We start from the raw sequence: 21823 nt of genomic DNA, 5'->3' as shown, positions 1-21823 counted from the left end.
TCCACCTTGTATTTTGGCACCACAATGGCTTGCTCTGTTTTAAAATTTTTATTCCAAGTGATTAAGAATGGCTTGTGTAAAAGTGTAAACCAGTTTCAACTGTAACGTTGCTAATTCCCCTCTGCTTGAAAACTATGGCTTCAAATGTCCTAGAGCATAAGGAGGTTGATGTGAAAAGCCATGGGAAGGACACGGTGAGTGATGGAAGCCAGAAGCTTCTTGGGGCCAGATGGACATCCCACACAATACCTTCCAATCCAAGAGACAAGAGACAAAATGACCCATCAGAGTATTTGCCATTATATATATTTATTTTTCCCTTTTGGCTATTTACATTTTACTTCAGTATATTTTTCAGAAGCATACTTTTATGTTTCTTCATGTTTTACTTTTTTGAAGTCAAGACTGGTCAAGGTCTTTTTCATGCAAAAGTGTACATTTAATGAATACATCTTGTGAGACTCTGCTGCTCTGCGCCCTTTTGTGGGTCAGGCCATCCAGGACACCTGGGTCTTCATCCTCCTCCTCCTTTCTTGATTTTCATTGCTTGGGCCCAGTACCACTCCTGATGACCTGTGTGTGTGTGCGCACAATTTTACTGTATTTCATCTTGCTTCCAGAACATCATTGACTTGGCTGACCTCTGAAGAATCCCCTGACACTGCTTGATGTTGAGTTTCATGGCCAGTTGTGCTAAACTTGGGCATCTTCAGCTCTGCTGATGACTACTGACCCTGGGAATACAGTCTAGCAAGACTGCAGGTGCAAAGTCTCACACAAATGGAGTCAATATAGGTGACCCTGCCCAACTGGTGCTATTTCATAATTTAAGTATATCAGGGAGATACTTAACACCCTCCCTCTCCCTCCCCTGATAACCCAATACTGATAATATAGATTTCACATTGATCACAGGACACTGTACAACAAACACAAACATACTTCACTTTCAGTAGGACAATTCACGATTTCCTTTGATGCTGGGCTGTGGAGTAGCTAGAAAGTTACTGCTCATCACCACAGCAGGGTACCATGCAGGTGGATAGCTTAGTGAATGCATTCATTAGTTAATAGCTAAAAGGGTTAGCTCTTCTATATACAGAATAAGGAAACCTCATTAGGAATGGCTACAGTCTCAGCAAAATTCAGCTCTCACTAAATATGCAAAGATTTTGCAGCCTTGCTATTAACAAGATGACAAGAATTGTAAGAATACATTTGACAAGCTCCACTAAGACCCAACAGATCGTCTGTTACCTGTGCAAAGGCACCCCACAATGGCAGATGAAACTGGCAGTAACTCGGCAGGAAACGTGTCACACACCCACACAACAAAATGATGCTTTGGAAAGACAGACAAGGGGTGTCCTTCCTGTGGTAGTGGTAAAGAAGGGATTCTAGAGGGAAAGTTGATTGGAGGGAAAGAAAGGGAAAGTGGGAGAGGAGTAGAGCGGGGGTTGCTCCATCCTAGACTCAGCAAGGCCCTTCCCTCTATCCAAGCTCCAAATTACCAAGCCCTCTTTGACCAACTGGGACTTAGAAAGGCTGCGATATACTTGGTGAGAGGGGAGGAGAAGGAAGGGGCGGAGGCAGCTAGTTGGGGGGGTATGCCTGCGTGACTGGGGAGGGGCTGGGGACAGCTGAGGGTGGGGCTCAACGACGCTAAACGACAGACCACATACAGAACACAACAAGGGGAGATCTGGCAATTTTCAGGTTAAAACAACCAAATACATGACAAACTCTGAAGGTTCAAATTCCTGAGAAGGTGTTACTGCCAAACCTCCACCTCATCCTGACACTTAACCGTACAGAGTATGAATTGCAGTGGAGTTCAACTGCTTTCATTGCAGCACATTAGGGCAAGATAGTCCTTCTAAGGTATAATATTATGTCTAGCTATGTGGATCTAGAGAGATATTTACAACTGGCCTCTCCGCCATTCCTCTGTGCTGTGAAACCTTCATGTGCGTTGCTGCCAGGCACAGCTTAAAACCCTCTCTTGTTTTAACCACTTCAGTCTCACTATAACTTCACCCCAAACAAACTGCTCACCCCCCACAGGGCTCAAAGCCCCTCCAGGGTCCTAGAGTCCCAAATCCAAGTCAACCAACCAACGTTTAGGCCTGAAGAAGTCAGCCTTCCAATTGCCATAGTGGGAGCTTCAGATGTGGGGTCACTGCTCTCCCCTTCACCTGGATCTGTCTGTGTGGGGTATCAAAAAATAGAGGCAATCCTAAGACATTGCAGTGGCAGCTTTCTTGTTTTTAGCTGTCTTACATGGTGTGTGTGTGTGTGTGTGTGTGTGTGGTGTGTGTGCGCGTGCGTGTGTGATTGTGCCTGTGAATATGTGTGGCCATGTGTGAGTGGTGTGCATATCTGGGTGTGTATATGCACATAAGTTATAAACGTGAGTACCCCCACGTGTGTACACACGCACGGGAGATGGTGTAGGTATATGTGGGCGTGTATGTGTGAGAGGCTATGTGCTTGTATGTTGGGCCCATTTCAGGAGTCGTTCCCTGAGGCTCCTTTGCATTGCTCTCACCCCTCTGACTAGCTCTTTCCCTGTGGGGGTAAGGGGTGGAAATAGAGAGTTCTTGGCCTCCAAGTCCAAGGCAGAACTAGGGGCCTCTTGCTGGAATCCAGCAGCCAACCACCATTCTAGGACAGGCTATTAAAGTGCTTCCTGTCCCCAAATGGGCCCACTGCCACAGTACATGCCTGCAGCCATCCCAAGCTGGTTCTTAGTATCTCATCCCTTTGGTTCTCAGTATTCAGCTGCTAGCAACCAATCCCCTGGGTGTTTCCTTACATCACCCACCTGCCTGTGGCTGCCACCAGCCCCCACATGTGTATCAGGCTTCCAAGGTGATCAGAATAAATGAATGAGTTATAAAGGCTATGTAGAACCCCCCTCTCGAGTTGCCTAGTCCTCCCAGCCCCTTGTCTTCACCACATCTCTATTCACAATGTATCTTTCAGGCTCTACCCCAGCCTGTCACTCCCAATCATGTCCTTCCAGGACAAAGGAAAATGCTCTGCACTTCCAGCTTATCCCATGGACGAGCACTTTCCACTTCAAGGCCCTAAGTTACCACTTCTTAGGACAACATTCACTTCCTCTGGGTCTTCCATCCAGGAGACGGCACAGATGGATGAAGGGAGAGGGTGAGAGTGGACAGGGATCAGGAGACACCGCTCCCTGGAAGAGGGAATTGGAAACAGTCAGTTAAGCAGCACGGCCAAATAGGGCCTCCCTGTGTGAGAACAGGCCAAGGGAATTCTGGTGGTTTTAGAAGGGCCACCAATAGGGAATACATATGCTTTCAGGAATATTTCCTTTCACACCCATTCAAATCAGATAAACACAGGTATGCAGACACGCACATGCACACAGAGTATACACCCATGTGTACAAACAGAAGCACACACATACATAAGGCACACTTTCACAGGGGTGTCCCCCATGCATCCACATGTTGTAGATACACTTCTGTACATACCAGCAGATTTACACTGATAGACACAGCACTATACATCGTCTCAAGTGGTTGTATGTACACACAGACCTACCTTGATGCATACACACAGCTAGATATACACAGAAACACCAACACAGAAGCACAGTTAAAAGGGTGGATGGGAAGATGGGCGAGAGGCTGCAGGAGAGGCTGTGTAGGGAGAAAGGGGGACATAGATTGAGTGCTTGGCAAAGCTCATCCCCCCATGGCCCCTATCAGTGAGTGGGAGCTGCTTGGCAAGTTGGAGTGCAGGCTAATCCTACTTCCGTTAGGAGCCCTGCTGGGTGGCCAATGCCCATGTTCTCCAGCTGCTTGGTTCAAACTCAATGGCTGGTCATCAGCCTCCTCCTGCAGAGACACTCCAGGTGCTGCACAATGAAGCTGGAGGCCTGACAGATAGGTGGACTCTGCCGGAGCACCCCCCTCTTGCAAAAGGGAGGGAAGGAAGGGGCGATGCCTCAGTTGAGTGGGTTAGGAGGACAAAGAGAAGAAAGAGCAAGTGGGGTGGTTCTATTGCTCACTGGCTGCACGTCCTCAAGCATGGTACATACGCTTCATCGTTTTCCATTTGGACACCGGGGACAAGGTGCTTTGCCTTCCCTGGCTCACAGGGTTCCTGTGAGGGTCCAACGATATGATGGGTTGGTGACCTCGTTGACACTTACTATGCACTAAACAAATAGAAAGGATTAGCATATAGATTTACAGTGTTGTTTATCTGCTGTTCTGGACTAGATGGTGAAGGAGCAAGTCCAGACTTTCCTAATCCTAGTGCTTATTTACCAAGGGCTTACTGTGATTAGTAAGCAACTCAGCACTGAGAGAAAGCCAACTCTTGACTTAGACAGATGTACTGAGTCCCTATGGTCAAGCATTCTGAAGCAGAGATATAGGCAAGAGAAGTTCCAGGCCCTCCAAAGAGGCCAGCTGAACCCCTGCAATCTGCAACCCAACCTTACCCCCCACCCCTGAAATCTCCTGCTGGAAATCGCTCTCTCACTCACCCTGATATCTACTTCTGCATCCCGGCCCACCCACATTCCCCTCCCAACCCTGCACCACAACACCACACTCAAAATACAACACAAAATAGTGGGGTAAAGGCACTTTAAAACACTCCCCAAGTTTCCTATAGGCAGTTCCCTGCACTTGCAAGCCATGGCTAGTCCTTCCCCTGTGCATCCTAGCCCAACTCAGCTTGACTTTCTCCTATAAAGCCCTTAGCAGAGGGTAAGGTCTGTAATCCCTAGGAGGAAAACAAAAACAAAAACAAGAGGAAGAAGAAAAAAATAATGAAAAGAAATTTCAACACTTCAGCGGGACAGAGAAGTCCCTGGAAATGTTTTGTGAGAAGGGCTCAGACCCAGTCCTCCAGTCTGGCTCCTCTCAGCCCTCTAAACATTTCCGGGGGCTTTTCTATGCTGATTAGCTGTTAGAAGTCTTTGAAAAGGTGACAGTTTTCGAGCAGGAAGGGAAATCATTGTGCTGTTTACCTCCAACTCCTCCTCAATTCCTTCCCTTCCAGCCAGAACTCATTCTTTCCAAGTACTCCCCACCTCATGTTTATCAAGAGAAGTGCTGAACTGATTAGATTGTCCAAATAACCACAAAATAAAATGAACAAAGGAAAGAGGGAAATACAGAACCAAAAGAAACTGTGAAAGGAACACAGCACAGTGTCCCTGCCACTCTTGGGGCACTGGGGAACTAATAGATATGGTACGCCCAGTAAACAATGTTGAACAACCCAAAGGAAAGAGGAAAGAGGAACCGGGACCACCTGTCAATCCTAGGGACATATTCAGGATTAAAGAGATCAAAGGAGAACCGTTCATTGAAGGAGCACCCGGGGCTCGGGGGGCTACTGTCCTCAGACTCTGAGCTACTGTCCTTCTCTTGGTCATAGGCCATGAACTCATCATCATGAAGGCTCCAGATACTGTCAGCATCGCCCTTGACATTGATGTTATCACTACGGATCACATCAAGGTTGCTTCCTTCCTGCACACACCTCTGGCCATGGTGAAGAACCAGCCTCCCACTGGGGCCACAGCTATGGCTCCCATCCAAGCTTGAGCACTCTTCGGAGTCTTCAAGGTCACGGGTCTCAGCACGGCTATGGGCCTCGGCACGGTTGCGGATTTCAGTAGGAATAATACTGTCATCAGTCTGGAAACCATTAAAGTGAATGCCACCGCCGTGCTGGGCCTGCTCTGAGGTGGAGGGGAGATCACTCAGGCTTTCTCCACTGGCCAGCGGGGGCTGGCCTGAGAGAGAAGAGAGTGAGCTGAGGCTTTCCGAGGTGGCCAGCCGGGCCTGCTCTGAGATGGACATCAAAGAACCGAGGCTTTCAGGGCTTGCTAGGCGGGCCTGCACTGGGTTGGTGGGAAGAGAGCTGACTTTGTCTTCCACGTTAATCAGGCCATCCTTTGAGGAGATAATGGATAGGATCATCAGTTTCATATTGCCTAGATGGAGATGCACTGGGGGTGGGGAGGGAAGGGGGAGGGGCTTTCCTCATCAACATTTGCAAGGTTACTGTTGATCTCTTTGACAGAGCCATCTCCTCTTGGGGTCTCTGGTGCTCAGGGGGCTGTTAGCATGCAAGAGAAGGCCATGGCAGCTGCCAAGCCAGTGTCTCCCTGCGGGCAGCTGCTCCCTTGGCAGCACTGTATGGTGCATGGAGGGCTGCTCAGGCAGGTGGGGCTGGGCTCTCTGCAAAGGAGGGAGGTCGTTGGACATTAAAGTACTACCCTCGGCAAAAGCCTCAGCATAGACTTGGGCATCTCAAGTGCCAAGGAAGGAGGGGAAGGCAGGCAAGGCTCTCGGGTGTCTGTCTTCCTTTCAACCTCCTTGTGCCCATCTTCCCTTCCGGCTCCATGGTCTGCCCTCGAAGCATGCAAAGTGGATTAAATTTGGTCCAAAGGTCTGGAGAAATCTAGCTGTGCCATTTACTTGCCTTGTGACCTCGGACAATGATCATCTATAAAGGAATGATGATAAATAGTCCTACTTGCTTGTCACCTGTTGTATGTATGTGTGCTACGCATGTGTGTTGTGTGTGTGTATGAGGATTAGAGGCACTAAGAAATGCGAAAGGGCCAGGCGCTAAGCTTACGCTGAAGAGGTGCTCAGGGAATGCTGACTATCAGTGAAAAAGTCAAACCTGCACATTTCCCACCACCACCTCCTGGTAGCGGTAGCGGGCAATGACTCTTCGGGGTCTCCTGTGTCGCCTATGATGGCGCCGAGGACCTTGGCTGAAGAAAAGATAGTTGATGTAGACATACTCCAGCAAGGACAGGAACACAAAGAACAAGCATACAAGGATATAGATGTCAATGGCCTTGATACAGGAAACGTTGGGGAGTGTGTCCCGCAGATGTGAGTCGATGGTGGTCAGGACGAGTATTGAAGTCAGACCTATAAACAACACAGCACGGGCTTAATCTTCTGGGGCAGCTGATGTTCTTGGCAAGCCACTGGGTCTGCAGCCCACAGGAAGGGAGCAAAGGCCATCTCTGGGGTAGGGAGGGCCCTCAGCAAAGACCTTCAGCCGTCTGGGCCTGGAGCCTCTGCTAAAGTGCTCTTTGCTCCTTGTCCCTGATCTTTACATCCAGCCTATGCTTCAATGGTTCAATGGCCTCCCGTTGCTCTTAGGATCAGGTCCCAAATCTCCAAAGCTTCACAGCGATTTACAACTCCAGCCTCACCTTGCCCTATGACGGCCTCTTCCCTACTAACACAGTCCTTTCTTTAGTCCCTGTGAAAGTTTTGTGAACCCTAACATATTACTCAAATATAAAGGTTTAGTCCAGAATGTGCTCCTAAAGAAGGAGGCTGAGAAATCTGCCCCAAAGATATTGAAGGAGCAATCAGACCTGGGTCTGGCACACATTGACATTCTGCTGGGAGGGGACAGACAAACCAGGCAGCCAATTTCTTAGGGACCTCGTTGGCACTGCCCAAAAGCTTGCATAGCTCCCCACATCTAGACATGAAGTTCAAGGTCTTCCCAAGTCTGCCCAGGATGTATTTCTGCTGCTCCCCTCACTTCTCCAACTCCTGCCCCAGGCGCACTTTTATTTAGCCCCCTTTTAGGGCTCCTATGCCTTTAATTCAGCTATCTCCTCCTTTGGGGAATGCCAAGTCTTCTGTCTCTGCCTCCTGCAAGTTCTCAAAACTCACTTCAAACAATACTTTCCTGGTGTAGTTTTAGCCAGCAAGACTTGGCTCACTTCCTTCTCTGGACTGATAGCTTATCTCCATATTACACTCATTGAGGACAGCTCCTCTGCTGTCTGGTAGGGCATCTTGATATCTCACTTTTCAGTGTTTATGGTATTGCACTTCTGATCTAAGTTTATGACTCGCCTATTTTTTTATGTATCCAACAAACAATGAATTCTCGTACTCTGGGCCCCACATGCCAAGATTCTGGCCCTCGCGTTTTTTTACATCTGTCTCCAGTGTTCGTATCTCCACTGAAGATTGGCTGGGCACCTGTACAAATGACTATGGAAAAAAATCCGTGTTTTCTTGCCCGTCCAGTCACGCACTGCTCCAGGTATTCCTTCCTCACTCTTATTTTTTTCTGAGCAAAAGGACCCAAGTTATTCTCCAGAATAGAGATAGGACCTACCAATTGTCACTCTGGCTGCAGAAGAATTGTAGTTCATCCAAAATGAAATCCAGGAGAGAATAGTGGTGAGGACAGTAGGCCAGTAGACCTGCACAAGGTAGCTGTTGACTTCTCTCTGGACCTGGAACTTCAGTATCAGGCGCATGTAGGAACCTGGCAAGGGGACACACTGGTTCAGGGTGGCAGGGCTCAGGGTATTTGCAGGGGGGAGAGGTACAGGATGGAGGAGAAGGGGAGACTGATGGGTAGTTCAGGCTCTCATACTCTGTCCAGAGGCATCCAGCCTGGGCAAGTCTCAGAACTGGCCCCACTTGTTGCCTGAGGAAGCCAGTGACCATGGCATGTCTCAGGCGGCCTATGAGGCACAGCAAGTCTGCTTTCTCTCCGCATCTTTTCTCACTTGCTCCATGTTAGCTGAAGTTTTGGAATGGGAGAAACAAGAGATGTTTTCCAAGCTGCCAACAGGTGGAGGGTGAGAGGAGCAGGAATCCTTGACACCTGTAGAGTGTTGCAAACCTGGCCAAGTGCTTCCACACCCATTCCCCCTCCACAGAAGGTGAGCCACTGGAGCTTTGTCAAGGGGGCCTGGCAGGTGTCCAGAACCAGAGGGAAATGAGAAAGAAGGCAGCGGAGAGTGGAGGGGTCAAAGGCAGAGGTCCCCAGGAGCTTATAGGGGTGCAAAGGGGACTAGAGACAAGGGGAAGGAAGAGGTCAGACCCACCTGTGTAGAAATACACTTCCTTGCTAGTAATTGTCCTCCCCAGGAAGGAAAACTGAGGGATGTGCAGTTCCTCAGTCATACGGATGGCGTTCCCATCGTCTTCCCAGAATAACATGATATCTTCCACCGTGTAGCCATCTGGGAGGGGGAGAGAAACAGAGAATTAGCCTCCGAAAATGAGCACAGGCAGACTTCATGCCAGAGCAATCTGTGAAAACCAAAGGATTGGAACTTGCAATTTTGGGGGCTCCTTTATGGTTTGCTAAGTTTCAGCATGGGTGAGAGGGGGCACTCGGAAAGAGAACTCTCACTTTGGAGTTTCTTAGCACGGAGGAAAAGTCCAGTAAAGAGACTGTATGAGCTCCTACCCACTAGCGTGTGCACAATTTCCCAGTAGGACTATTTATACCCTAAAGGCCACCTGCTCCCAGATGCCATATGTTTGTGTGTGTGTGTGTGTGTGTGTGTGTATACACATCTATTAATCAATCATCTATCATCATATATCTGTCTGTCTGTCTATCTATGTAGGAGAGAGAATGTGGGGAAGGGAGGGCGTGGAGGAGATGCGCTGTCCCTCTCCCTGTCAATTCTTGGTCTCCTGACTGCCACAGCCCCAGGCAGAGAAGAAGGGGTCACAGGAGATACACGTACAGCTCTCCACCTCCAACTTGCAGGACTGCTTATCCAAAGGGAATTTATGCAGGTCCAGGGAACAGGCTGCTGTGGTGGTGAGTCTGCGAAGGAAAGAGGAAGGAAAAAGTGAGTCGGGCCCAGGCAAGCAACCGTTCCTGAGGAGCCTGTGAGGGCTGGGGAGGGAAGAGTGGCCTCAAGGACTGACCCATGTGTAGGGAGGAGAGAAGGAATCTGTATGTGACAAAGAAACCAGGCGATCTGGCAGGACAGACATATGGCATGTCAGAAAACCGCAGGGTGTCACACCAGGGAGGGCCCTTAAGGAAGGGTAATGCGGAGACAGAAGGGACTTGCGCTTGCTAGAGAGGCAGCGAGGCTGTCGAGAGAAAACTGCGTGCTGTACTGAAGCTCTGCTGTGCAGTGTGTGCAGTGCACACACACAGATGTGTTTCAGTGTAGCACACAGTTTTCAGGCCCACCTGTAGCCACGTGTGTACACATGCCAGAGGTGTGGGCCTATGTGGGTACTGGGGCCTAGCAAATGCCAGTGGGCACTGAATGGATCAACATATCTGTGGTGGGCCACAGAAGTGTGGACAGTACACCCAGGGGGCAGGAGATTTCAGCTGCTACATGGCGTGTCTGTGAGAGGAATCTGAGCAGGGCTCTTGGAAGAGCTGGGGAAGTGGAAGAAGTGACCAGTGGGAAACAGAATAATGACAAAGGCTCTCCACAGCCTCAGCTGGGAGGCTCTGTCCCACCCCTTATCCTGTCCTTCCCATTTGCTAACCCCAGCCTAGTCTCTTTCAACCCTCAAAGCAATTGAGTGTGTGTGTGTGTGTGCGCGTGTGTCTCTCCCTCCTATGAATCTTACATGCTGCGTTAAACAGCCGATGCCCCCTTTAAATGAAACAAGTGTGACCAGTGACCTGCTGCCTGCAAGCTTTGTTATCCTCTAACTCCACAGCCTTGGTCCATGGGAAAGTAGATGGAGAAAGAAGGGATAGAGCAAGAGTACCGCAGAGAAAGAGAAACCCACAGATCAGACTTGTACTCCAGGAGCTACTTCTTAGAGACATTTTCTGAGCTAAACTGATCTCTCACATGTGTCTTTAGAGACGGTTTGTAAGAGATGACGCTGTGAGGACAGCCTTGGGGACTGCCTGCTATGCTATAACTAGACGAGGAAAGGGTTCCAGCATGCACGCACTCTGTGTGTACAGACAGCCACGGGCCAGACACCCACACCACACACACCCCTCCCCTTCCACCTCTCCGTCCCTGCACAGGAAGAAAAGACACACACACGAAGAACAGAATGAATACAATGCTAAGGTGCAGGGAGAGGTCTTTGAGGGAATCAAGGAGGATTCCTTGACCAAGAGGGCGTTTGAGCTAAGGATTGAAGGGTGGGCAAGGTTACAACTCACGGAAAGGGAGAAAAGGCCACTCCAGGCAGAAGGAAAAATAGAAGCCAAGGTATGGGGACAACACAGCTACGGGTGTCTGTGGGAAACTCTGAAAGTTCCACTTTGGCTACTGGGTAGGATGAGTGGGGGGAGCAGTGCAAGGCAGATATGGAAGGCACTGGGCTCCTCTGTATGTCCCTAAGAGTGTGTTCGTGGGATATTCAGTAGAAAGAGAGAAGCCTGCTGGGATATTCCCAGTCCCCTAAGGGGACTCACCGGATGCCATACCGCACCGTTCCATCTGGGTGAAGCTGAAACACGCGATTTTCCACTGTCACATCATGCACAAAAGCATCCTTGCTGTTCAGGAAGTAACAGTCGGGGACCCACAATTTCTCATGCATCCGATAGTCCAGGGTCAGGTTCAGGTTGGTCTCAAAGTATGATAAGCGTGAATCTTTCCAGGTCTGATGAAAAAACATCGTGATTGTGTAGTCCTGGGGAGAGCAAGGTAAATCCCAGTAAGTTAGTAAGTTAGGTTGTCTAGCTCTCTGTCCTGTGTGTGTGTGCACGTGTGAGCACACGGGTGTGTATGCAAGCGTATGAAATATATCACCAATATAGCTGAGTGCATGAAACATATGTATGATTAAGAAAAAATAATAAAACAAACCTCATGTAATTAAAATCCAGGTTAAGAAATAGAACATTACTAATAACTTTCAAGCCCCAATGTATCCTTTCCAAAACATATTCCCCACCCATCCTCCAGCAGTAACCATTACCCTAGATTTTATGATACTAATTTCCTTGCTTTTTGTTAGATTTTATTGCCTACATATGTATTTCTAGAAAACATATTGCTTAGTTGGTCTTATTTTTTGAATTTTATTCAAATAGAATCATATTGTATGCACTCATAATTTACTTTTTTCACTTGACATTATATTTGTGAGATTTGTTTAGGTTGACGTGTGTAACTATAATTTGTTCACTTGCATTGCTGGATAACATACCTGTATATGAATATATCAAGCATATTATCATGTGAATACACCACACATACCAAAACCATGATGAAATAAAAATGACCAAGTGACAGTTCCAGTTTACACCCCGGCCAAGGGCCAAGAGCAGTGAGGGCTCCCAGTGCTTCTGCCTCACTGACATTAGTACTGTCTGACTTTTGATCTTTGCCAATCGGGTGAGAATGTAATTGGTTTTCACTGGGTTTTATGCATATTTTGCATTTCACAGATTAAAGCATCTTTTCATACGTTTATCTGCTATTTTGTTTTCTTCATAAAAGCGAAGATCCTCTTCACATTTACTGACCATTTTTCTATTGGTTTTTAAAATATTCTTAATAATTCACAGAAATTTTATATGCACATTTTGAATATCAGTCCTTTGTTTCACAAATATCTTAGTCTACTCTGACTTATCCTTTGACACTTGTTGTAGTGGTTTTGTTTGTTTTGCAAAACGAGAGTTCCAGAAGTTTCAGCTAAACAGAATTTTAATTTTAATATAGTTAAAGTTACCAGTATTTATTTTTATGGTTTGTTTTCTGTGTCTTTTAAAGAAATCCCTATGTATTCCAAGACACAAAGACAGTGTCCACTATTGTATTTTCTTTTAAAAGCTTCATAAACCTTTCACTTTTAAGTCTATAATTCATCTAGAATTGAGTTTTTTGATATGCTGTGATGTGGGGGTTCAGTTGATTTATTTTTTATTCCAGGTGGCTGTAGTTTCCAAGACCTACAGTGTTCCTTCAAGTGAGTTCGGCCACAGGGTAGAACAACTGGAGTTGGCTTATGACTCTGCTCCTTATCCCACATCCCCTGTCTCTAGCCCCATAGCTGGAACTGACACACTCACCATACTTATTTCTGAAATCTGTTCAATGCTGGAGACATAGATAGACACTCTCACGGGCACAGGGGCACCTGCAATACAAGAAGACACTATTACATGCAGGGTAGGATAAAGTTTAAGAGCATGGATTCAGGAGATGGACTGCCTGAGTTTGAAAGTGCTTTGACACTTGCTAGCTGTGTGACCTCTCGGAGCCTTAATTTCCTCATGGGTAAAATGGGGATAATGATAGCCCTGGTCTCACAGTTAAGGCAGGTCAAGCACTTAGAGCAAGGCCTGGCCGTGATATCTGAAAGGAAGGGGTCAGGGCAAAATAAAAAGAAAATAAGAGGATGGAACACTCTTTTTCTAAATGTTTTCCTGTAAAGCAATGAGCCCCTGAACAGCCAAGATTCATGGCTGTGTGTGAGCATGCTTGAGTGTGAGTGTGAGTGAATGTGTGAGCATGTTTGAGTGCTTGCGTGTTCTTGAGTGAGTATATATGAGTGTATGCGAGCATGTTCATGTGTATGAATTTGTGTGTGTGTTCATGTGCAGGTGAATGTGTCAGTGTGTGCAAGCATATCTACATATGAGTGAATGTGTGAGCATGTTTGTGTGCTTGACTGTGTTGTATGGGGCAAATGTGTGAGCATGTGCGTTTGTGTAGGCATGCTGTTGTGTGGGAGTGAATATATGAGTGTGTTCATGTGTGAGGAGTGAATGCGTGACTGCGTATGAGTGTATGTGCAAGAGACTGTGAGCGTGTGTTTATGAGCTTATCGGTATATATGAGCAAATTTGTGTGTGCATATGTGGGTGAGTGCACGAGCATATCTAAGTGCTTTGGTATGTTGTATGAGACTAAATGTGCAAACACATGCAGGCAGGTAGATGTGCTGATGTGCGGCAGTGACTGTATGAGTGTGAGTATGTTTGTGTGTGTGTATGACTATGTGTGAGTGTATGTGAGTGGGAGCTTGTCTCTGTGTGTGAGTGAATGTGTGAACATGTACACGAGTTGATGTGAGCATGTCTGTGTGTGAATGTTTGAGTGTGTTTTTGTGAGAGTAACGGTGTGACCATGCCCCTAGTATGAGTGCATTCATGTGGACGTGTGAGTGCATGTGTCAGTGTTGTAAGTGTTTGTGGGTCAGTGAATGAGTAGCATGTTTCTAGGTAAATAAATGTGTGGCCATGTCTGTGCATGTCAGTGAACGTGTGAGTGTCTGTGCATGTATTTGAGAGTACGTGTGAGGGAGTGAATGTGTGTGAGTGTTGGTGTGAGCCTGTTCATCTGTTAGTGTTTTTGTGAGCATGTCCACGTGTGAGTGAATGCACGAGCATGTTCATATGTGTAAACCACTTGTGTTGACATGAGTGTATGTGAGCATGTTTTTCTATCCTGTGATGTCTCTGTGTGTTCGTATGAACGAATGTTAGCATGTTTGTGTGTGTGACAATGCTCATGTGTGAGTAAATGTGAGAGACTGTGTGCAAGCATGTTAATGCACATGTACATGTCAGTGTGCGTACATTTTCAGCATGTGAGCAAATCTATGTGTGAGCATGTTCACATGTGAGTGAACGTGTGAGTGCCTGTATGTGAGTGTTTCTGCATGTGAAGGTGTGAGCATTTGTGTGTGTCCATGTGGGCAAGTGGATTTATGAATGTGTTCCTGTATGTGAGCATGTTTGTGTGTTAATGTGTGTTCGTGTGTGAGTAAATTTGAGTGTGGGCCTACATATGGGCATGTTTGTGAGTGAATGTGTGAGCACCTTCATGTGTGAACATGTGAGCATGTGTGTGTGTAAGCATGTGTGTGTCCATGTGGGCAAGTGAATTTATGGGTGTGTTCCTGTATGTGAGCATGTTTGTGTGTGAGTGAATGTGTGAGCACCTTCATTTGTGTATGTGCATGTGTGAGTGTGTGAGTGTTTTATGTTCACGTGTGAGTGAATTTGCATGTTTAGGTATGTGAGCATGTTGTATGTTCCTATGTGTAGGCATGTTTGTGTGTGAGAAGTATGTGAGCATGCTCCTTTGCATATGTGTGAGCATGTTTGCGTGCTAATATGTCTTCATGTGCACCTGTTTGTGTGACTGTGTCTATGAGCATGTTTGTGCATGAATAAATATGTGAGTGTGTCCATGTGTGTGTGGAATGTGAAAGCATGTTCACATGCGTGTGTTAGTGTAAAAGTGAACGTGTAATCATGCTGGTGGGAGCATGTCTGTGTGTGAGTGAATTTGTGAGTGTGTCATGTGAGTGAATACACGTGTAAGGGTGACTATGTGCATCAATGTGCAAGTGTGACTGAGTGTGTGAATGTGTGTATCAGTGTGTTTCTGCTTCCTAGCTTTTTCTCAGGCCCAGGTGTTAGCACTGTCTAGTGGCAGGACTCAAATGTGATCATGGATGTGAAGATAGAACACTGTAAGGCACCGTGGACACCTACATTTTTATTGCTCCCTCATCAGCTCAAAGCTGTCTATGCCCAGCGCCGCAGCAAAGCCCTTATTCTTTGTGTATTACATCACACTGCTGCTAGGGAGACTCTCATGACGCTTGCAATTCTGCCTGCCAGTTTGACTGCAGGCTGATTGCCCAGAAGCGGAGATGCAAAGAGGGAAATGTGTGATTCCAAGCCAATGCTTCTAAAAGCAAAGTGCTATTGGGAATAAGCACATGAACGGCAGCTGAGAAGTAAACGGGCCTCTGTGTTAAGGCACAGCTTGGACTCCAGCATTCAGGGCTATTGTGGCCAAGCCCCAAGAATGTGCTATGTAGTGACAGGGGTTTCTAGAAACACTATTCTTGATAATTGCCTTTCAGGCCCCCCATATGCCTTTAGAGGATGGAAGCTGTGTTAGGCAGGCAACAAGCCCCAGAAGGGCCAGGCAGCCAGCCACCCCCGCCCGCCCTCTAGTGTCAGACTCCTTGTCTAGACCTTTTCATACCGCATCATGGTGGAATGTTGCGGACCCTAAAAGGCCAGGGCAGAAAATTGTCCAAGGGCTCCCAGCTGAAAGGGGCAAGTGGGAGCTGAAATGCAGTGTACATTCCCCTCAGCACGCCATCATCCCTGGCACAAGGATGCAGCCCAGAGGAAGGGGACATTCTTCTAATTGATTCACCTAAAGGGGCCACCTTACATGCTAGCAGTGGTCAAGACGAGAGCTCAGCTAAGGTATCACACATCCCTAAAAGGATAATAGAGGAGAACCAGAAAGTTCCAGAGAAGAAGACTAAATGCCATCTTTGGAGCGATGGCCTCAGCCCTATATCCCCATCATTGACCCTCCTGAGGAACTCAGGAAGGCAGGAAAGGTGGTGGAGTAGTCACTCCCCTCCCTCCTGGAACCTTTGCTGCTGCAACTGCTCTTCCTCCCTAGCATCCATCATAGTGCCAGGGAAAGAACAGGTGATGAAGGAGTGATGAAAACTTCTCTGCAGAGGTGGCAACCTGTCCTCGAAACAGTGGGGAGAATGTGCTTGGTGTACTTAAACGGTTGCTGGTCAGCCCTTTCTGAGAAACATGAGATCGAGGAAAGGAGAAAATGAAGTAGCTACTCCCTTGCTACCCATCGGTGCTTGGTGCAACCGATCCAAAAGCCAGTGCCATGCAATGGGGTGCTGGCTGTGCTCTAACACCCGGGTTCCCATACACCCAGACCTCTCTCCTTAGGGGCCCCACCCAGAAAAGGAGCTGCTGCCCTTGCAGTCTAAGGCTATTGGCAGAGCCTGCCTTCTGCCCTCTGCACCCCAGTTCCCAGTGCACACTCACCTTGGTTCTGTTGGGCTGTGCCATCTTCCCTCATGCTCCAGGGGGAGCAACGGAGCAAAGGGGGGGAGCACCAGTCAAGTGTCCCACCCTCAAAGCTTAGGGCTAGGCCAACTGCCTTGGTTTTCGAGGTGGCTCCCCAGGCCAAACATGGTGCCCCCACTGGTCACCACAAAGGCGAAATCCTGACAGCTGTGTGCTCTTTGGGTGGAGGCGCAGTGTATTCATAAGACCTTTATTCATACACACAAATGCGAGCTATTAACATGCATGAAACCTTTAGAGTAGGTATACAGTCCTCCCGCGGGAAGTTGGGTGCTTTTTTTGGCTTAGCTGCTCTGCTGTTTAGCTCACTCTGCTTCCTTTCAGCTGGAATGCAGCTAACTTCTATACAGTGTACTCTTTCTTTTGTCTGTCCTTGGTCTAGGTTTCCTGGGTGTTTCGTGGGCCAGAGAATGCTATTCCTCTTATGTGGGGTCAGGGTAGGTTGTTTGACACTTAAAAGTTGTGTGGTCCAGGCCAGTTTCCCTTTCCAAGGGAGAATCTGAGCAGAAATCTAGGGAGAAACTGACACATTGACTTCCTGAGGCTTGTGTGTCAATTCCCTTGTTATTTCTCATCTCTGTGCTAGAGATTGGAGTGTTAGGCTGAGTTGGGATTTTATTTGGCGGTTAGGCAAAGCCTTCAAAAGTTCCTGAAGCGATCAGCCTGGATTTATAAAGGTCACACCAACTGCAGCGGGTTGAATGGATTGAACGTGGTGGGAGCTGAAGGTGTGGGGAAGGGATAGGTGAGGTAAAAGTGCCCAGGGCCTGGGTGGGTTAAGTAAACTAGACAGAGAAGACCACGCCCTCAGTTTTGAACTAGCTGAATGGGGCGAGTGCCCGGGTGCAAGGAATGTGCTCAAGTGGAAGAACATGTGTCCCCCAATAGATGGAGCAGAAAACCCTAGCCTGACAAGCACAGCGTGCTGTGTCCTGCACACCCATTTCCATGTAGCCCTTCTCCGGGCGAGTGCCCGGGTGCAAGGAATGTGCTCAAGTGGAAGAACATGTGTCCCCCAATAGATGGAGCAGAAAACCCTAGCCTGACAAGCACAGCGTGCTGTGTCCTGCACACCCATTTCCATGTAGCCCTTCTCCAGCCACACCACTGTAAGAGAGTGTGGAGGGGGCAGAAGAGCTCGTGCATATGAAGATGGAAAAGTGGGAGAACTTTCAGAGGCAGAGCAAAAGGCCTGCGTTTGGTGGCCTGGGAGTGCTACCTTGCAAGTCCCTGCAGCGTCAGAAAGGGGTGATCTAGAGAGGCAGAGGTGTAGAGCCTGAGGGAGTGCCATTGGTCAGCTTACAGTCCACCTAAGGCAAAGGCCTCTAGGGTCTGGATGTGGCTTACCTCCAAAATTTGGTCTCAGACGGACATCATATCTTGACAGCACCCTGTCCAAAATCTTTTGAACCACAACTTCATTTGCACAATTTTTGCTGAAACAGAGAAGTCATCAGTAAATGCTGGTTGACTTGTGGCCGGCTTGCCAATGGCCGGCTTATCAGGGCCTTCCCTCCTCCTGCACATACACAGACATGTCCAGTCATACGTGTACACACTCTCTCCCTGCTCCCCTCCCTTTCCATGGTGAGTCAGCCAGAAGCGCAGCAGTGACGCAGATTTCTCTTCCCCCCTCCCTCTTCCCAGATTTTATCCAGAGGGTGGGGCACAAAAACTGGATCCTTGTTACCAGGCAGAACTGGGGGGTGGGGGGGGGGTCGGGGGAGAGAGGAGAGGGAAGGTGGTAGCAGGGGAGAGAGGAGAGAGTGGGCAGGTGGGAGCCCTCAGAAAAAAGCATTACTTCAACTCCATAAGAAGCCCCACCTGGCCCCTTGCCATCAGCCCAAACGGTGCTTTCCAGGTTGGTGGGGGTTCTTCCTTCCAGGGGTACCTGATTGCCCCAGGAAAAGTCATCTTCCTCTCTCAGTGCCCTACTCAGCTAAGCCAACATTCACCAGCTCAAAGTCCTATTTCATTTACCTGGGCTAGGGCTGGGCATTTTTTTGTCAGCTTGTCAACACTTTTTTTGGATATTATCTCTGGTTTTACGACTTGGCATATGGCATATGACACAGAGAAAGAGCCTTGCTCATCTAGCAGATTTATGACCCTCATCTAACCAAACCATTTCAGATTCTTAGGGTTCAGAGCTGTCCTCGAAAAGACATCCACTCTGGGAGCAGGCATCTCCCTCACTAAGCATGTGCTTCCAGCCTGGAGGTGTCTTGGGTGAGCACACGTAAGTGGACCCAGCACATCTCTGCAGAGAGCCGGCCTTTTCAGACGTCTCTGATATGCTCACCCAGTTCACCTAGGTCTTCAGCCGGGGTCTTTTCCCTGAAAGGACTTGTGAATGCAAACAGGCCCTGGCCTGGGCATCACTGTGACTCTTCGAATCTTTGACGCATTGCCCAGGGAACGTCAACCCCTGCAAATCTGTGTGTGTGTGTGTGTGTGTGTGTGTGTGTGTGTGTGTGTGTGTGTGTGCGCGTGCATGCGCGTGTGTTCACTGACGCAGTCTGGTATGCTGGTTTGAGGGCACTGCAGGGCTGTCTGCTGGAACCTTGCCCAACTATCCCCCCCCCCTTTTTTTCTGAATACGTGTTCATTTCTAGCTTGCCATTTAAAAATTATTAGAAATTATTCCTGATCATCTTTAATCATAAAATTTCATTTTGCAACATTCCAAAGTGTGCCCATGAATTACTCCCAAATTAAAGCAATGCATTCCCGCCTGTTTCCAATCACACATTACCCATGTGCCAGGGCTTAGGATCTGTGCGTCACCACAAATACACGCTTCTGTGTGATCTACATGCAAAGGCTGACTGTTCAACATCTCGTCAGATATTCGCAGACCCAAACAAACTTGAAATCAAACACGGAAAAAAACCTGAATCGTCAAATGCTTTCACAGGAGTGAGTACAAAAGCACACCCATCTCAGGGCACACGGTTATACGATTATCCAGCCAGCCATCACACTGTCTGGGCTCCGATCAGGTTGAGTTAATAATTTCTATCTACTGCACTGGAAAGAGTCCATCACCTCTCATGATACACATGCACGCACTCACATTCTCGAGCCTCAGGGAATGGACTCCAATCCCGACTCAAACAGGTGTCTTTCCTGTCGGTTTTGTGACTTGCCCATCCCCCTGTATCCCCCTTCCCCCATCCCACAGGTATCAAAGGACGTGACTGGGGAAAACTGCCTGGGGTCCTTAGTCCTTGGGGATGGATGGGCAGACCCTGGGGTGAGGGCACCCTCCCCTTCCCCCACCCCCAGCTGCGGTTTGGGCTCACGGGGGGCAGCCATGCGCCGCAGTAACAGATGGGCTTAAGCACAGGGCTCCATCCCAACTGGCCGCCTCCACTCCTATCCCACCCCCTCCAGGGGCCAGCAGGCAGGGCCCGCGCGCCAGGGCTCAGCGAGCCCAGGTCTGAGACCCCCTCCAACCCACTCTGTCCAAGAGGCCAGAGACCATCTGCCTGTCCCCGTCCCCACCGTGCCCAGCCTGGCGGCGCCCCCTTACCAATTGAAGAGGTTCAGGACGACGTCGGGCACATCGGAGGAGAACTCGAAGTGGAATTTCGGGATGGGACTGGGGTCGTTGCTCTCCGCGAGCCAGGTCCTGATGAGCAGTAGGAGCACGGCGGCTCGCAGCATGCCACGGATGCCCATGGCAGAGGTGCTCTGGGGGCCGCAGGGCGCGGGAGACGGCTGCGGACAGCTGGAGCAGGGGACCCCGGGGGGTGGGGGTGGGGAGCGGGTCGGTGCGGGGCTGGGGGTGGGGGGCGGGGTCGCTAGCTCTTCTGCCAAGAGTCGCCTGGGAGAGGGAGAGCAGGGAGATCACGGCAAGGAGGGAGCGCGGGGGTCGGTCCGGAACCCGGCACCCAGCGTCCAGGGGTAGCAGCCACCCAGCAGCTGCGCCCGACGCAGCGCCCCCCGGAGCGCGCCCGGCCGCTGCGAGGTGCGCTCCGTCTGCGGCCGCTCCTGGCTGCAACTGGACACCGAGCGGCGCGCGGCTGGCTCCGCCCACTCCGACGGCAGCACCGGCCGGGCCAATCAGGAGGGCGCCAGGGGCCGCACAAAAAGGCGCGCGCTCCTGCCCCCGCCCCTCCGGGCCTCTGCAGTCGTCCCCCGGCCAGCTCCAGACACAGACAGGGGCGGGGCCGAGCCCGGGGAGGGAGCTGGGCCCTGGGCCAGGGGTCCGCGGCCAGGGGCATCCGAACCTGTGCTTTTCTCTGCAAAAGGCACAATGTGTGTTTCTCTTGGAAGAGCCCGTGCCCAAGAGTTTGTATTTTGTGGGGAAGGGAGTGCGGTGATTTGACTGCCATGGCTGACTCCGCATTCTCAAAGACCTGCACACCTTCGGGGATCAGGAGATCCCCCACCGCTGTTCACTCCCAGACCCCCGAGCCTCCAGTAACCCCGCGTGCCTCGCCTCCGGGCGAAGCGAAGGGGGCTCACCAGCGGGTTTTGTGGCAGGCTTCTGGCCCCAGCACGCGTGCCCCTGCATCAGCATGGAAATGGGGCTCCAGTAGCTCAAGAGCTGCGTGAAGACTGAAATTTCCCAGAGAGCTCTTTGCCCCAAGTTTGGGATTTCAGAACAAGGCTCAGGGAACCTGAAGGGTTCACCAATGGGGGTCTCCCTGAGATGGGACTGTGTTCCATCGCCAGGGGATGTAGAGTTGAAGTGAGGGTCCAGGGCTGACACCATGAAGAGGAAAAAGAAGACCAAGGTCAGTGTTTGGGATGTTCAGGGCAGTTAGCCTCTAGAGAGCAGGCCACTACAGTGCTCCTGCCTGCTGGCCCCATCATGTGGAAAAGCCTGGCATTTTCACTAGAAGGCTCTTATTCTTCCCACTACCTGGAACACTGACCCTCTGGAACAGAAGATCTCAGAGGATAAGGAATGCCTGCACCCAATCCCCTCTGTCTTTCCCATCTCAGGTCCATGACAAAGCAAGTTCCGAAAGAGGCCTCACCAGAGCCCACGGGCCAGGTGGGTAATCAACAAATGCAGCTCAGTCATGTTCACCATTGAGAAGTGTTGCAATCAAAATGGATTTCAAGCTCACTCATAGTTAACTAGAACATTCAGGAAGAGACACCCCCACCCCACCTTTCCACTTTCCCTCAGTATCTGGTGAAATGAGGTGGGATTGCTTGTTCCCAAAAAAGCCTCACTTGCCTG

General features: G+C 49.4%; 1 protein-coding gene across 1 annotated transcript; it reads right to left on the bottom strand.

Annotated features, from left to right (window-relative positions):
* Positions 1 to 5231: 5231 nt before the first annotated feature.
* On the bottom strand, positions 5232 to 20307 carry GABRQ (gamma-aminobutyric acid type A receptor subunit theta). The gene is made up of 9 exons (XM_063084443.1): positions 20159 to 20307; positions 17971 to 18059; positions 12817 to 12884; positions 11209 to 11429; positions 9542 to 9624; positions 8888 to 9025; positions 8167 to 8319; positions 6691 to 6947; positions 5232 to 5951 (listed from the first exon to the last, which is right to left on the bottom strand). The coding sequence occupies exons 1-9, from the start codon at positions 20305 to 20307 to the stop codon at positions 5232 to 5234; spliced, it is 1878 nt and encodes a 625-aa protein (XP_062940513.1).
* Positions 20308 to 21823: the final 1516 nt, after the last annotated feature.

This window comes from Cynocephalus volans, chromosome X (assembly GCF_027409185.1).
Source record: "Cynocephalus volans isolate mCynVol1 chromosome X, mCynVol1.pri, whole genome shotgun sequence".
Lineage (NCBI taxonomy): Eukaryota > Metazoa > Chordata > Mammalia > Dermoptera > Cynocephalidae > Cynocephalus > Cynocephalus volans.
This window is presented reverse-complemented; position numbering and strand designations above follow the sequence as displayed.

What these genes read in the sequence shown, in the direction of transcription:
- GABRQ (XM_063084443.1), bottom strand. Translation starts at nt 20,307, where the DNA reads ATGGGCATCCGTGGCATGCTGCGAGCCGCCGTGCTCCTACTGCTCATC. An exon ending in AGATTTCAGAAATAAGTATG is followed by an intron (nt 11,430 to 12,816) that starts GTGAGTGTGTCA and finishes TGCTCTCCCCAG; the next exon opens with GACTACACAATCACGATGTT. An exon ending in ACGGTGCGGTATGGCATCCG is followed by an intron (nt 9,625 to 11,208) that starts GTGAGTCCCCTT and finishes TTTCCTTCGCAG; the next exon opens with ACTCACCACCACAGCAGCCT.